General features: G+C 39.0%; 1 protein-coding gene across 1 annotated transcript in view; it reads right to left on the bottom strand.

Annotated features, from left to right (window-relative positions):
• The window catches only part of LOC139719730 (transient receptor potential cation channel subfamily A member 1 homolog), a 40,813-nt gene that overhangs the window by 12,356 nt on the left and 10,848 nt on the right, over positions 1–17,609 (bottom strand). Inside the window, exons 2-12 of the mRNA XM_071631122.1 lie at positions 13,060–13,231; positions 12,296–12,375; positions 11,384–11,608; positions 10,950–11,159; positions 9,600–9,693; positions 6,965–7,172; positions 5,656–5,857; positions 5,325–5,416; positions 4,712–4,858; positions 1,338–1,458; positions 423–562 (exon numbers count right to left, since the gene is read on the bottom strand). Of these exons, the coding sequence (XP_071487223.1) occupies positions 423–562; positions 1,338–1,458; positions 4,712–4,858; positions 5,325–5,416; positions 5,656–5,857; positions 6,965–7,172; positions 9,600–9,693; positions 10,950–11,159; positions 11,384–11,608; positions 12,296–12,375; positions 13,060–13,231 (1,691 nt within the window). The remainder of the gene's footprint in view (positions 1–422; positions 563–1,337; positions 1,459–4,711; positions 4,859–5,324; positions 5,417–5,655; positions 5,858–6,964; positions 7,173–9,599; positions 9,694–10,949; positions 11,160–11,383; positions 11,609–12,295; positions 12,376–13,059; positions 13,232–17,609) is intronic.

The raw sequence follows: 17,609 nt of genomic DNA, 5'->3' as shown, positions 1-17,609 counted from the left end.
ATGTAATTGTTAATTGTCATAACAAATTATATGTTCTAATTTGTATATACAATGTTGCCTTCCCATCACAGTTAAATAGAATATTATTGGACAAATAAAAAAGATATGAAGTTTTTTTAAGTTTACTCGAAATGGTTTTCCATGGACTTGGGTTGTTCTTATATTCAGATACTCAATTAACAGTCATTGCAACTCAGTTATGTTTGTTTCTTGTTTTGTGAACACAAATTGTGAATAAAATTCAAATCAAATCAAATCACAGCAAATCAAATGTTGGGACAAGACGTGTAACACGTACTTTGTAAACGCAAGATCGACTTAACTATTGACAAAATGGCACATAAGACTCTTATTTGATGGTCAGAGTGGGTTGATTGATATTTGAAATGTATTCCTTTTTTTTTTTTGCTTTCTACACGTACTCATGTCCGTTGTCGATGGCGTGGTCGAGGCAGTTTAGACCATGATCGTCTCGGAGAAGAATGTTGGCGTGCTTGTAGTAGACGAGGAGCTTTACCATGTCGGTTTGACCGTTTTGGCACGCGAGATGCAGAGGTGTCATCTATGGAAAATATTGTACTTCATATCACATCATTGCTTTGACGTCAGCACTTGATTTCATTTTCCTTTAAGGCATTATTTACCATTTGCAGATAAAACAAAAACCCAGCTTTAGTGCTTTAAGATAGTTAAAGACTTGTGACTTGTGATAGAAACATCCAACTATTTTTTTCCAATCAGAATAATCAATGCTAAGCATTGTTAAAATAAATATAGAAAATGTGAACAACAGCAATGATAAAGCTGTTCCTATAGAACTAACCGTCTACAGTTATGGTTTATTAAGAAAATAATGATACCTCTTATATCTCTTATATTTTAGGCTTTACTGCGATTTTTTTTCATGGTACAATATTTTGTGTTAAAAATTACCTACACATACTAAAAACCATCAGATGCAATATCTGGAACAGTTTTTACATCACCGTTTCAATGGTGAACAATATGGTGCTGAAAAATCTAACACAAATATTAAAAAAAGTGTGTAACGATACCCATTCATTCGTACCCTCGAACGAAAGAAAATTAAGCAAGACAATACAATCGTCTCACAAGACAATTAGCAAAGCCAATAGATTTTTTTATTAATCCTCCATACTCTTTTTTGAGACAATTTCTTTCCAAATTTAGTTGGTCTTTTCCCCTGTTCCCTGCCTTCTCAATGTAAGATAGTAAGCAGTAATTATGTTTTTCAGCAATTTACAAGGAATTCCATCCTCCATTCGAATGCTTCATCCTCCACCCCTAAAAAAAATGAAAAGAAAATTTCAAAATACCTGTAAGAAGTCGACAACGTTGATTTCAGCATTTTTCTTCAGGAGCAGATTTACTGTACGGATCCAGCCGTTGGCGGCAGCAAAGTGAAGAGGCACTCGTTCGTTTGCACTAGAATAATTCCTGCGATGCAAGTTTTATTCATGTCTTAGAGCAGCAGGAGTTGCTAAACAAATGAGATATTATCCTCATCATTTTTATGTACAGATTTTGGCACATTATTTTAATGGGATGTGGGGTAGAATACCTGCGGGTCATGGCTATTAGGTTAACCTTTTCTTGCCCCTAGCAGCCCTGTTTTCCATGTCACAATCTAGGTTGTGTTTTTTATTGTTTGTTTAGTTGTGTTTTTCTCATTTCCGTATTGTCTCTGTGTATTTGTTAAACTGAATCAAATGTGTTCTGTGTTTACCCATGTACACATGTATATTGTCTGAAATACCAAATAGATAGCAGTAATATGAATAATGATAATTAACAAATTTTGGAAAAAGTGAAGTGTCACCAAGTCCACGTTATTTGGCCCAACTTCGTGGTTGGCTGTTAAAAAGGAAATATGTAGCGTACAACAAATGATAAAAACTAGAAAAGCACTTTGAGTACGCAGACCTCCGCAACTTATTTCCATCCATACACGTATACAATGTCCTAATTCATATTTTATTAGCCTTTTGATTATGACATCAGCTACGCCTGAGCAAATCACGCGCTTTATAGGACTCGCAGATTAAAGGGTGTGTACAGTTCTGGTCGAGGTGAAGATTTAGCTTTTAACGTTTTGTGAGATATTCAGAAACCACTCTATGAGATGTCAAAGAGCATGTAGTTTTAAGGGGTATCAAAAGTTTATTCGATGAAAATCGGTTTGGAAGTGGCTGAGATATCCAAAAACAAAGTGAAACAAAGAGATACTAATAAAGTTGGGGCATGTCGCCTTTTATTATTAGCACTTTTTTGATATCTCAGCCATTTGAAAACCAATTTTTATCAAATAAACGTTGAATCCTTCTTAAAATTACATGCTCTTGCATATTTCATGAAAGGCTTTTCATTATCTCACTTAGGAATGTTCAAAACATGAATCCCTACCTCAACCAGTACTGTACAGTCCCTTTAAACTGCCAAGTTAATTGACCTTATATACCATAAGATCGAAAATCCTTTAAAAATACATAAACATTCCTGGAGCACATCCAAAATTTAGTCATTTGTTCCTCGTGTCATCACCAACTTTTCCTGCAGTATTCATTCAAATCTGTTCACAACTATTTGAGTTATTTTGCAGAAAGACAAACCACAATTGATTACACAATCTTCTTCCTTAAAGGACAAGTTCACCTTCATAAACATAAGGATTGAGAGAATGTAGCAATATTAGTAGAACACATCATTGAAAGTTTGAGGAAAATCGGACAATCCGTTCAAAAGTTATGAATTTTTGAAGTTTTTGTGCAGTAACCGCTGGATGAGAAGACTACTGCAGTGTGTGAATAACTTAGATGTCACAAGCGTACAACAATATAAGGAAAATATAAAGAGAATTTCACAAAATGTCATCTTTTGAAAAAAGTACACATTTCCCCGACTCGTTACCGACAAATGTTATGGGTAATATTATTCCCCCTGCCTTTAGAAAGAGGCAAGTCAAGTGCTCTTTTATTATGCGCAAAAAGTGAAAATATGTTGAATTTTCTTTACATTTTCTTTATACTGTTGTACGCATATGACTCACAAGCTGTAGTAGTCTCCTCATCCAGCGGTTCCAACACAAAAATTTTAAAAATTCATAACTTTTGCATCGATTGTCCAATTTCCCTCAAACTTTCCCCGATGTGTTCTACTAATATTGTTGCATTCTCTCAATCCTTATGTTTATGAAGGTGAACTTGTCCTTTAACGGGGGTAATTATATCATAGATTTAGTGTGTAAAAGTGAAGTACTACATACTCATCTTTTACTCTAATTCATAATCTGCATCTCATTATATTACCTTCGCCAAAAGATTGTTGAATCATAATTTGTTCGGTGTGTTCTGTTTGTAAGATAACTCAAAAAGCTACAAACGAATTTGAATGAAACTCTCCGGAAAAGCTAATGATTCAATTCAATTTAATTCAATTCAATTCAATTCGATTCATTTATTTTCATTCTTTTTTTTCCAACAGAACACAACCCAAAATAAATCAGGAATAAACGCATACATTCGACTTGCTGTAAGGATAAATGATGCAAGCAATATATGCATGCATACTGGCAAAAAAAAAAATCAAAGTTATGTTTCAGTTGAGAAAACAAAAAGAACCGAGAGGTCCACTAAAGCAAGCTTGTATATTGTGAACCACTCAAAGGAAAATCTTATGAAATACTTATTTGCGAATACTTAGCACATCATAATCTAAGACAAGACGGAACAAAATAGGAGACACACAACAACAGCATGGCATGACTTGACAGAATGGAAGGAAAGAAATTAAGGAAAGAAGGAAAACAGAAAGTGCCTATTACACACGCTGAACAAGGAAACGGAAGACGGAATTGAAAATGCCTCTGATAGCTGATGTCTGCACACAGCCGTACAAGGATTATGATGGTTATTTCATTATAGAATAATGAATTCAGAGATTAATTGATTGATGGATGAATGATGAACCCTGGGGTTGATATAAATGATGAAAAATAAAGGTCCTAATAAGCTACCTTGTGGGACGCGACAGATAATGAATTCGAGACTTGAAATGTTCTCGTTCAAAGGTACTCCAATGCCTTCACCCGTATTCCATAGTGAGACAATTTGTAAAGTAAAATTCCATGATCGAAGGCCTTGGAGAAGTCCAGGATATACCAACTAGATGAGAATGACTATCAATAGTATGTTTGGCGTGGTCAATAAACTTCAAAAGGGCATGAATAGTGCTGTGTTTCTGACGAAACCCAAATTGAGAATTTTTAAAAACATTATGAAAAGTAAAAAAAAAATGTTCTTTTAGATATCAATTTTATTATCATGGTTATGTTTTGCCAGCGTTAGTTTGTGTTTGTTTGATTGTTTGTTAGTCTGTGTGCAAAATAACTCAAAAAGTTGTGAATGGATTTGGATGAATTTTTGAATGATTTTGATTTTTTTTTCTACAAATTAGCTTGGGAGTTCAAGCTACGCGAATATGAGGATTGAATAGGCTTAGTGCGTGCTCTGCTGGAGCGAGGCGCCGGCGATTTTCTGCATGAATGTAATATGAATGGAAATCAAAGAAAATGATTAATTGTTGATGTGATCAGCTCGGCTGAGATCTGCGCTCTCGAAGTGCTTTTCTATTTTTTAAATCTTATTTTAGGAAATTTACAAGCAATGCTCAAAGTATTGGTGTTGTTGCTCACGGTTGGTTGACGTGGGCAAATGCCTTGATGAGCTCATGGGCGGTGGCATCGTGCCCGGCTTCAGCGGCGTGATGGAGCGCCGTGTTTCCGTCATCGTCTTCGTCGTGTACCACATCCTTCTTCCACCGAATGAGAACCAACACGGTTCTGCAGGGAAACGGTACAGGGAGAATGAGGTAGGGGGGAAATGCGAAAGCCATCGAGGGAGGGTAAGAGAGGGACTGGGATGGTCATTGGAGAGACTGAGAGAGAGAGAGAGAGAGAGAGAGGGAGAGAGAGAGAGAGAGAGAGGAAGAACATAAAAGAGAGATGTTTTGGAGTGAGGGATAGAGACGAGGATATGTGAAAGAATAAATCGTAACCCAGTCAGGGAATGTACACGAAGAATATTTTGTGGAAAAAGAATTTCTAATGTAAGATACATAATGATTATATTTCAGTGGCCAAGTAATATACAAGTTACACAGTTTGTCTGTTCTGGAAATAATCATTAGACTGCTTGGAATTCAATTTTACAGACACTGTCTGTTGCCTAGTAGGGCAGGACTGTGGTAACGGTTCGGATTGTCAGGCACAACTTTTGAAAAATATTTTTTTCCCCAAAAATACTTACTCTATGTGTCCATTCTTCGATGCGTCATGGATGAATTTGGTAACTTTCTTGTCACTTACTCCATGTAGTTTGTTGCCTTCGCGAAGAAGTACCTCAGTTATGAAGGAAAAGAAATGAAAGTATTTTCATATTATGATTAAATTTTTCCATTGACTGTTCACTTTGACGTTCTCTACGCAAGCTACACCCAAAGAAAAACAAAACAGAAAAGAAAAAAAAAGTACGGAATAACCCCCCCCCCCCCGAAAAAGAAAATAGATAAGACCCAATGAATATATTAGCTTGCATGGAGACCAAAAAAAAAAAAATGAATACATAAAGCGATATTTACCTCCACAGTATCGGCCTTGTTCTCTTTAGCCGCCCATCTCAGTATCTGGGCGGCGGAGTTCTGGTTGTCTCTGTCCTTTATGCTCGCGTCAAGTTTGCGCTGGTAATCGAGCAGGGCGATGAGGGTTTTAAAGCTCTTCGAGTTGGCCGCCGTCTGTAGAGGCGTCAGGCCCTCGTAGTCTGTAAGAGTTATGTCTGCCCCCCTGAAAATGTAATGCAGTGTAAGCACAAGATACCAATGTGTCCAAAATCATGGACGCACGTCTTTCAGTGACTTGTGTAGCGTACGCATTCCTCTCATTACCAGTTACAATACCCTAAGTCTTAATTGCATGTTTGTTGTTACTTCTTCGGGAAATCTCAGCCAAGCTCAGCTGTAATGTATGGATTCCTTTCTATTATCGGTCTGTGTATTTTATATTTCTTCTAACACTTCTGATGGAAATAGAGAACTGTTTAATTGTGTAATTTTTATACAATTTAGATTTTTACTGATTCTACACTGTATTTATGATCGTTGTGATAGTCTGTTCCATCTTATTTCACTTTCCATCAACTTAATTCATTTCACTTCAGTGATTGTATTCCTATGGAATTAAATCTTTGCTTTCACCTTTTAGTGTAGAAACTTGTCTATCATATCATATGTATCTACCTGTGGTCTGTATGCATTTATTCTTTGTATGACCCTTTGTATCGATGTGTTTGCATACAATTAAATAAGACAAATATCCCAAATTGAACAATAAAATCAAATTGAATTGAAATGAAATTATTTCATTTAATTTCACCAAATCTCACCTCTAACTTATCTTTCACAAATCGCATCGAAATTTGGCGCATTCCCGCATTACATCCCAAAATCGCGATATAAATTTTCTTTTCTTTTCAGCAGTAATCACGTATTTTACAAAGAACAGTCAACTGTACCAAACACTGAAACAAACGTTTTCGCTGAAAGGATAAGTTTTGAACGTTTGGCTTTAACGGCTTTCGTCGACACAATTTTTATGTGTTACTATAAACTCTAATGAACACACCATTGAAAGACCAAAATATTTCTGAAATGATTTTTGTTATCAAACTATTCTCCAATTACTGAATTCTTGAGCTGTCGCGATAATGAGTATCATGTACCAGTATTGTAATTTACGACGCTGCGACGGGTCGGCATTAATAGGCGTGGCCCAGCAGTTAGATAGAAAAAGTAATAAAATTTCATTTTGGCCGACATCGCGGCTACTTTCTCAGCCCACTGGTTTGGGAAACACGGTTCTACACCCATGATGGGGCTGACACGTGATACTTACTGTTCCATCAAATATTCGGCCACTTTTTGGTGGTCTTTGATACACGCAAAGTGCAGTGGGGATAACTTGTTCCAATTTTGGTTGTTGATTTTTGCGCCCCTTTCACACAGCATCTTGACCATTTCCAGATGACCTTTAATGCAGGCTTCGTGGAGGGGAGTGTTGTCGTCATCGCCGCCGTGGTTGATCACTTCTTCGTCGTTCTGCACTGTAAAAAAAAAGGTAATAACTCTAAGTGGCAATGCTGCGAGATGTTCGCTAGAAAGAAGAGAAAATAACGACATATTAATCACAGACATATACACGTCATGAACACAAGATATAACAAAGAGGCCTAAGTAAAAATGGTCCACAATGATTGTTTATTTTTCATGCTTCCGCCACGAAGTATCCCCGGAGGCATTCCAGAGCGTGGCCAAATGCGCGGCCAATTTTGGCCTCGCATTTGGCCTTTTGCGCGTTTACACTGAAATGAAGGTGGGCTCGGCCGCGGCCGAGACGCGGCCGAGCCTCGCACTGTAAACGGGGTCTAAAGGCCGTGTCACACCAGCCTTGCGTGCGACTTGCAAAGAACAATTTTGACTACCCGGAGGTCCCCGTAGATATCCGCACATGACAGTAACTAGCATGTATCTCAAAAGTAGTCGCCCGGAGGTGCGCACGCATATTTTTTTTACTCGCAACCGTGTTTAGGCCCTGTCACACCTTTCCGGGCAAGCTACTCGGGCTTGTTACGTGTAGGGATTTTCTAGCATACCGGACATTCCTGAGGGCGGAAAAGGATTTGTGCGAGTCAGCGCATGTGTCTTACTTGCATGGACGCGTTATACTTGCGAGTATACTGTGTGACCTTTGTACCAGTCGCGTGGGGGCTGACAACTTAGTGAAGGAATTCCTCTAATGGAATGGCTGAAATCTCACAGAATTTCATTATCTTGGCTGCATACGGGACTGCGAAGTACCTGCGTGGGAATTGCCTGGGAAGTACTGCCGCTAAGGGTCTCCTACTGGCGTTCTGCGTGGACCTCTACGGGCGTACCCGCGACTCACCCGGAAAAAGTTTTGGTCATGCTCAAAACTTGGCGGCGGTTAAATCGGACTTGCGTGAGCACCTCCGGGCAACTACGCGCTAGATACTGTCAGGTGCGGACCAACTGCGGAGAGCTCCTGGGAGTAAATTTGTTTCCCCGCAAGTCAAGCCCCAGAAGTTCCCCCGTACGGTATGACAAGGAATGAATGAAAATTGCAAACATTCTTGTTCGCCCGCTGAAAATCTTCTACGTGCTGGAAACTACCTCCTCGCCACAAGCCCGCGTTATGGTGTGACACGGCCTTAAGTTTTCGGGTTGTCCATCTGTCCGTCCGTCCGTCCGTCTTTCCGTTCGTAATTAATGTTGTGGACAGAGTATCTAAAAAACTGTTAGAGGTATCCTTATGAAACTTGGCATGTATATGTATGAGTGGGCGCAGTTGTGCCTATCAACTTTTGGGCGCACATGCTCAAGGTCAAAGGTCAAAAGGTCAAGGTCAAATGCTCAAAATTTCACTATTTTACCTCTTCTATGCAATGCCTGGAGGTATTTTCTTAAAACTTTGTGCATACATGAACTACCAAATAAAGATTCCCCAGAGAGAGCTTTGGGTCATGAAGTCAAAGGTCAATTGAAAATGTTAACATTTCACTTTTTCTCCATATCTCACAAATATTTCAAGGTATCTTCATGGAACTTAGAATTTATGCATGTAACTGACTGGCAGTGATCATGTATGGGATTTAGGGGTCATGGGTCAAAGGACATGGGGGTCAAAGGTCAAGGTCAACTCATCAAAATGTCATTATTTCTCTCTTATCTATGCAATGCCTGCAGGATTTTTTCTTGAAACTTAGTGTATGCATGTATTACCCAATACAGATTCTCTTGGAAGTTTCTTGCCAAATGGTCAAAGGTTAAATGAAAGTGCTAAATCTCACTTCTTCTTTAAACTTCTAAAAGGGTCAAAAGTTGGGTACAAATCCTCAAATCTCCCAATACCTGCACTCTTTTAATATAGACAGTGTAGCAATTCATCCAAATAAACCAATTTCAAGGAAACTAAACACTCAATGCATTTGTGACAAACCTGTCATTTGATATTTTGCCAGTTATGTGAAACTGTTATCATACATTGTCAAGATATTTGCTTTAGACCTATTCGGAGAACCATGCATTATGGCGGAGGCATACCAGTCGCCATAGCGACATTTCTAGTTGTGTTTATTTTCTTTTGGGGGGGGGTGCGGGTGGGGGAGGGGGAGTTCATATGAATACTTACAGAGACGTCATTCTTTATTAACACTTGAAAAGAGCAAGGGAAGTCAGGGACCAGATTTGATGACCTGGAGGAGGTAAGCTATTCCATAATTACGCTCTTATTAGCAAAGCATACGTTTTATTTTCACATCACAATAATGCCTTCGTGGTTTCTTCGTTGTAAGAGGCGGGGTGAACCTGTTACATATTTTGTTGGGTGTATAAAAATGTGGTTAATGAATGTCTGCCGAAAATTTGATGTGGCTACATTCCATCTCAGACAGAAAGACATGAATGAAGAACAAGAAAAGAGGAAGCGAGGACCTGTACCCAGTGGGCCTCACCTTGATCCAGGGCGAGTTGAAGCAGGTCTTGGTGCCCACATCTCACCGCCTCGTGAATCGGCGCTACAATGTTCCGATTTATTTCAGTCAGCAGCTGGAAGTGTAACAGAAAATGCAATTTTCATCGTGCTCCTCGTTCAAAATGTACTAATGGAAAGTTTACCCCTACATAAATTATCATATGGCATGCTTTCCTACTCTTGCTTTTACTCTCGGGTGGTCATTGGTGGTCCTGCAGTTATCAAGGTCAAAATCAATCATCCCAAAGATACTCTATGATTAGTACATACACATGAAGAGTTTTCTTTCAAAAGGCCAGTTCAGTTCAAGTTGTCTTATTCTCGCACAGGCAACTGGCAGGGACCTACTTCAGCGAATGGCTGTTCTTCACCTGGTCAGTGCCGATAAGAAGAAAAAACTTGCGGAGAACGCAGACCTCCGCCAAGCAGCTCATTTCAACCCATACAGGCATGCTAAAAAGCCCAATTTCCCCCAAAAGAAGTCTTCTGTTTATGTCACTGTATGTCATCAGATTCAACTTCGAGGCTCCTCTAACGAACAGAGCACACGCTTTGATAAGAGCGCGTATTCAAACCTTAAATAACCCCAAGTTCATTTGCTCTATATCTGCCAAATGATCAAAAATCTTTCAAAAAAAAAAAAAAAATCCAAGATTATTTTAAGCATCATTATGTTCCTTGTGTCATTTATCAACTTTTCCTGCAAGTTTGTGTCAAATCCATGAAGAACTTGTTGAATTGTTTTGCAAACAGACAGACAGACACACACACACAAAAACAAACAAACAAACGCCGATGAAAAACAAAAACAAAAACAAACCTTCTTCCCAGGCGGAAGTAATAATGCAAGAACATTATGCACCAATAACTGCACTTTTAAATGCACGTTAGCTAATTAATTGTACATCAACGTTTTTATTTCACCCAATTCTATGTTTCCATCTAGGAAGTTAACGTAGCCAATATCCAAGAATCATCACCATTTGTTTAAAAAAAACTATTGAAAATCCGGCAGGTACTAGTATCTTGAATTTGATATGACTATAAAACTTGAGTTGCAGTGGATAAACATGCCTCAAATAGATCTTGTTTCTTGCAAGTATGTTATCATCGTTAACTCCGCTGTTTGTTTACCAGAGAACAGTCGTTGCAGCAAAATGACAAAATAAATGCATTTAGGCCCTTTTACATAATTATATAAGGTATAGCGATGAATATAATCTATATGTGCGGGTTCTTGTGCGTGCGTGTGCTTGTGTGTGTGTGTGGAGGGAGACAAGAGAGAGCGAGGAGGGAGGGGGGAGGAGGGAAAATTCAGGTACCATCTTACCCTGTCCAAGCGCCCTTCTTGTTTCCCTTTCTCCATGATTTTGCTGACGAGCATTTTGTTGCCTTCCCTGACTGCAAAGTGGAGTGGGGTGTCGAAGTTTTCGTCCCACACGTGTAGTTTGGCGCCCCTGTCAATGAGCATGAGGGCGATGTCGGTCTTCCCGTTGAAGCAGGCGGTAACGAGAGCTGTCATGTCTCTCTGGTCCTCGCACTATGAATGGTGTAAACCGAGCCCAAAACGTTGAAAAAGTAAAGGGAAAATTTAAGTGATAATAGCATTACTTAGAGAACGGCTTTACAGTGGCGTTACACTGTCCCGAGATTTAGCCAGGATGACCAATTTTGTTTTGTTTTGTTTTGTTTTTAATTTTTTTTTGTAGTTTGTCCATTTTCGCTCAATTTAGGGACAGTATGACTGCATTAGGATCTACATACCTCAATATTCACGTCTTCACTTTCAAGTAGATGAGCCGCCGTTTCGGAGTTCCCATGGGAAGCGGCTATATGAAGTGGAGTACGCCCTCTACTGTCTTGGGCATTTCCTTCTGCCCCAGCGTTCAAAAGGATCATCGTAACGCTTTCAGGCTTGCTGTCGCTCGGCGTTTCTGACATCCTCTCTGCCCCTTCGGACAGTTTCGAAAGCCTCGTTCCTACTTCGGTCTGCGAAGAAGAAAAGCTAGAGAATAGTTATGATGTTTACTTCCGGACCTCCAATCATTACTGCTAGCGCTTTCACCCATTACTAGTGTATAGTGACATAACATAATACTGATAATACATGTACTTGGTTTTTTTAGTAATCTTCATCACCATCATCATTAATAAAGTCACCGAATTCACAGAATGTTTCCTCAAGTCCTTCCCGACGTTATTTCTTTCTTGAAGGATCATCACAAATCAATGATCAATCGGTGCGTCACATTTTGTTCTCTTCTTGTGAACAACTTCTATGCCCATTTTCAAATAGCACAGTACCTCTTCCTTTTGTTCAAATGTTTTAGAATGTCAAGAGGGGAGGTGAAAAAACATGGGAAGCAATTAGTTGACGAGATACAACATCACACATGTCAAAAACGTTCCTGTACAGATTGTAAGAAGAAAATGTTAGCATTCGATGAACCACCGTTATACGGCATCCGATGTCAAGGTCAGCACACACACGAGCACACAAACATGCACACGCACCCTCACAAGCTCATACGCACACACATACAACACACATACATAGACGCAATAATGACTATGTCATAATTTGCGAAACGTCCCTGCAAACAGTTGAAATGGAACACTTGAGGAAAGGTGAAATAGAATTAATGATCCCCTTAATCTTTTTTCTACAGAAATTACCTTGGGCTGGACTTTTTCCTTTTTGACTGCGGCGGCAAGGTGAAGCGGTTGTCTTGAAGCCTTTCCGATGTTATTCACGTCTTTGTTTCAAATAAAGATGACGTTAGATGCATTTGAAAGGTTAGCAAACAAAGAGTATCATTATGGGAGAAGTATATTATTTGCGTCAGTGCATGATTTAGAAGGACAAAACCTTAAGTCTGCATCTATTAATGATTTTTTTTCAACTTTTTTTGTGGATAATGTCAGCTCATTTTTTTTTCGTAAAGTTGGAATTTGCTAAGTCAACTTTTTACACGGTCTCATGCAAAACGGTCAAAAAGCACTTGGAGAAAAATGATGTAAGCTTTGAGACGAGCCATTCTGATATTATGAACCTACAAAGCCGCCTACAAAGAAGTGTAAGGTCACAAGGGAAACTTTAATAGTAAAGAAGTAAGCTTGGTGTTAAACTGTCCGCTCCATCACATTACCAAATCGTCATGGGTGAATAGAATTAAGATAAATCGAATAGACAGAATGCCTATAATTGTTTTCACTTTTTCTATGTAGGAGATGTGTGTTTGTTTGTTTGGTCCTATTAATACGGTACATTTGGAACAGCAAGATAAACAACACAATTAAAAAAAAATGTACAGCCTAAACATCGGAAATAAGGGATCTTGGACTTTTTGTTCTTATTTTCTTAATGTTTTGTCGACATTAAACGCAGGTTTAGATTTAGAGTGGAATTCTGAGAGTATAGGAGAATGAGACGTGATTACCTGCTCCACGGTTAACCAGAAGCCTGACCATCTCCACGTTATCACTTTGAGCGGCATAATGGAGGGCGCTGTAACCTCCCTCGTCGTGTTCGTTAATTCTATTGATGACATCATCGGCATGGAGTTCAGCAAACAGGGCCTGGAGGTTGTCTATCTGTCCAGAGATGGCAATCTAAGGACAGGACAATCAGTGAATTGTATGATTGCAGCGTGTGTACATATTCAGAGAGTACCTGTATTCTTGACAATCATCCTTTCAAGGGGATAAGATAGAAATGAAATTTGCTGGTTGAGTGAATGATGCAGTAATATTGATAAAAATATCCAATGTTTGGAAATCGGACAATTTCTTCTAATGTTATGAATTTGTAAAGTTTCGGTACCTGGATGAGTAGACTGCTTGAGTTCGTGACGTCATGTTTGTACAACGATATCCTATCCTATATATCATATCATTACACATACAAGCCACTTTTTCTATACAATAAAACCATGTATCAATATTCCTGCAAGGGGTTTGCTTAATGACATACAATATTGTTAGCATAATACCTGTCCGATGCATTTTACATTACCCGTATCAATGGAGAAAAAGAGTACAATATTGTTTCCAATATTGTACTCTGCTGTCAATATCGCACTCAAATGTATCTTCATACGCATGCGCAGTATCGCTTGCAAAGAAAGCAAAGTGCAGTGGCATTGCGCGATGAGGTTGAGAAATGCGTGAAGAGGTTGAGAAATACCATAGGAGTATGTAAATCGTCTGTGCTGTCTGCGGCAGTCGCTCGCTGATATGCATGTACTGTACTGTACTGTGCGTAGATACACGTCCGTATACAAGTTGAAAGTTAGATTTTGTAAATAATAGTATTATGATGAGTGAAACCCTTTTTCTTTTCTTTTTTTTTTTGGAAATTGAATGTGGTGTTGTCGTGGAAAGTGGTTTGTATGTATGTATAATAATAATAATGGATTTCTTTCGTGGTATCAGATATATTGCATTCATCAACATGAATATTGCACTCGTCTTCGACTCGTGCAATATTCATGTTGATGAATGCAATATATCTGATATACCACTCAAGTGCATCCAATATTATATAAATGAATCGTCTTGTGTGGGACGAGAGGAGGCGCTATTATACCTACGAGTACGTACTGTACGTTTCATTTCAGCCTATTTCAAGCAGTAAATACTAGTAGTCAACCGTGCTGTCACTAGTCATTCTAAATTATTATGCAACGGCTTACCGTCAGATCATTGGTCCAGGGTTAAAGGCCCCCTTACACCTGAGCAAATTGCCTGAAATATGACTGCTATGGCTGGCGAAAGGCATGCATTTTTTGAAAAATCGTTTTCAATGGTAATTGATAATAAATCATCTTTACCCTTTGTGTTTGGGTTCGTAGACCTTCTGAACTAACAGTTGCGATTATTCAAATTCGCACGGGATTTTTGAACATTGAAAAATCGTCATGCAATTGCAGATCGAGTCAATTTAGGGGTACGTCAGATTTGTTATCACCTCACCTCCATTGTTACTGTTTCAATATTTATTTTTTGCTAAAATGATAGCAATTGGGGTAATTCACCTCAGTTTTTGCTTGATACCCTTTTTCTTCTTCAAAAACGTGCTTTATACTCCCCGAGGAGCGCACACACACGTACGAGAACGCCTGATCTATACTTCGTTTCCAATCGCACGCCATATCAAGCCATTGCTCATTGTTCGTTCGTCTTATCGGGTCATATCAACCCTTCGCTCGCCTTCGGCCGCAATTTACTCAAAGAAGTGAACCGAAAAATTGTTATCCTTCGCATGTCATATTTATCCTTCGCTTACCGTTCGTTAAGTCATATTTGACTTTAGTTTATAATCGGATGATTTGAAGGCAATTTTATTTGAAATCGTTGAATTCGCGCGCATTTCGTGCGTTTTTTCCATTCGTCCCCCTTCGTTCCCCTACATTCGCTCAGGTGTGAGGGGGCTTTTAGGGTACATACAAACGAGAGAAACACAGACACCAATAACCTCTGTAAGGTTGAAATTATAGTTGTAAACCAGGATGACCACAACAGTAGCCGGACTGACTGTACCGAAACAGCAATGATGGCATAGTTTCGGGTGAGATGGATTTCCAACGTTTTTTGATGATGAGATTTGTTTAAGAAAATTAGAAACCTATTATGAAATATAACAGAGGATAATAATTCTAGGAGAAATTCAAAGTGTAGTTGATGGAAATTGATTTTGTGTGCCATTGCTGAGGTATCCAAAACAAAAATTATAAAGAATGATACTTACCTTTTATTTTGAAGGTACCTCCATGCTTTTAATGACATTTTTGTTTTGGACATCACATCCATTTCAGAACTGATTTTCCTTAAATATATTTTGCATTCCTATTAGAAATGTACGCTCTTGAAAATTTAATGAATTGGTTTCTAAATATGTGGGAAAAAAGGGAAATTAAAGCTGAATCCTCACCTCATCCAATATACATTATACCATCCCTTAAATCGATCGCCGTCTCCCGTCTAGAATGTCTAGAGGGCTTTCACTCATGCAAAGTTTATTGCTTATAATACAGATAGACCTCCACCATGTCCACCTGCGTGGCAATAGGTGGGTCCTACGTACATTTTGTTTGCTTAATAGGTGTTGTTTTAATTCTATCAGTATACCGGTAGTCCTTTCGTGTGCAACGAATCACAGTACCAGGTATACAAGTGACCCTGTCCTGGTTTCTATATCCTTTCTCTCTTTCTCTCTCTCTCTCTCTCTCTCTCTCTTCCTCTTCCTCTTCCTCTTCCTGTCTCATTGCCAACCCCCCCCCCAAAAAAAAAAAAAACCGAAGTCGATGTCTGATGCAGGCGCATATTAGTAGCATTTCTTTGTACGTATATAGTGCGCTACCTGAAAACAATTCAGCATTTCCGGTTCACTTCCATACGTACTGTCACTAACTCTGCATCTTCACTCCCCATTAATATTTTCCCTATACTATTCACTTACTTCCACCCAAATAATAAATGAGTAAAATCAATGTGTAATGTGGTACAGTATTAACAAAAATAGCTCTTTTATATTACGTGTCATTTCTGCTCTTGGAATAAAAGATGAACGAGGTAATAAATGAAACACGCCTTTAATTTTTCATTGAAACAAATGAAATAAAGACAGTGAAACAAAAATGCTAATATCAAAACATGAAAGCATATAATAGTTACGTGTAAAACCTTTGCAATGTGCTGACTCACGTCTCCCACTTCCCATGTCAATCCGCCCATTCCCATACATTTATGCCAGACGTCTGTCATTGGGGGTTAGAAGGCTTAACACTGCACCACGTATTCTTTCGAGGGCATGTTTGTGGCCCTGGAAAAGCGGCTACCCACTCCCGACGTTACGGCAAGCATGTTCTTGAAGTTTTTAAGATAATCAAAACGGTAAGAACATGTAGGAGGCAGTCAGTCAGCCTCCTTTGGTGAACTGCTCGCAGGCAACAGTTTACTATCAGTCTGGAAACTAAAAAAAGAAACTTACAGCACTCACAGCAAAGTGCGACCGAAAGAGACTTGATTCAAGGCCATACTTGAAAAAGCAAATAAACAAGAAACTTTGCATAACATGAGAATGTACTTTGATTGAGGAGCATCACGCAATCTCTACATATATGTTTATCCAGTTAACCTGATCATTTCCTATAACTTCCCTGAACTGTAAAACTCACATCCCTTCTTTCTTATGAGTTTTTGTAGTTTACTTTACTTTTTTGTTTCAAACCTCTCCAAACTATCCCCTAAATGTATATTGAAGATTGAAAACAACGAGTAATCGGAGTTAATTTGCATTTAAAGCCCTGTTCCACTACGCCGTTCTCGCCATGTTTTGTCAATTTTCTCATATCGGGAAAGATCGGGTAAAACATGAGCCGATCTGGACACAGCATGACATTAGAACGCTTTAAAAACGCTCTATTTACAACAATGTGCTTGCTACGCTCTTACTACGATGATCGGGAGACATTAAAATTTCTACCGCTGCAGTTACGTCTTTAGAACGATGTAATTACGCTGTCAGTGCGATGTTCCCGATGTTATCCGATCTATGCACGCTGTATTTACGCTCTCAACGATCTATATGATCCTACCACGCTGTTTTCCCGTCCTGAGAGCTGAAATGTGCCCGATGTGCCCCGATGTATCCCGATTGCAGATCTTCAGTCAACTTATTAGTACGCATAACCAAATACTGTAGACCTCGGAGAAGCTCCTCAACTCACGATTCTTCTGTAGCAATTCGTTATTAATCAAAGACGTGCTAATCTTTCCTATCGTCTTGTCGGTAGCTACTTGGCTGCTTTCTTCTCTTCTTTGTCTTCATCTCTTCTTCTTCTTCTTCGAAAATTCGCGCTCCTTGTTTTTCATATTCTGCCTCGACAGGCAGCAGCGACAACGTCCTCCTCCTTTTCAACAGTTTCACCTCTCGATCTTTTTGATCTTCTGGCAGACATTTTGACTGCGAATTTTCCAGCGTATCGGC

The sequence above is a fragment of the Diadema antillarum genome, unplaced genomic scaffold, assembly GCF_040938485.1.
Source record: "Diadema antillarum isolate AM-2024a unplaced genomic scaffold, OU_Dant_1.0 scf00000114, whole genome shotgun sequence".
NCBI classification, from domain to species: domain Eukaryota; kingdom Metazoa; phylum Echinodermata; class Echinoidea; order Diadematoida; family Diadematidae; genus Diadema; species Diadema antillarum.
Note: the sequence above shows the minus strand (reverse complement) of the source record. Positions and strands in the feature narration are given on the sequence as shown.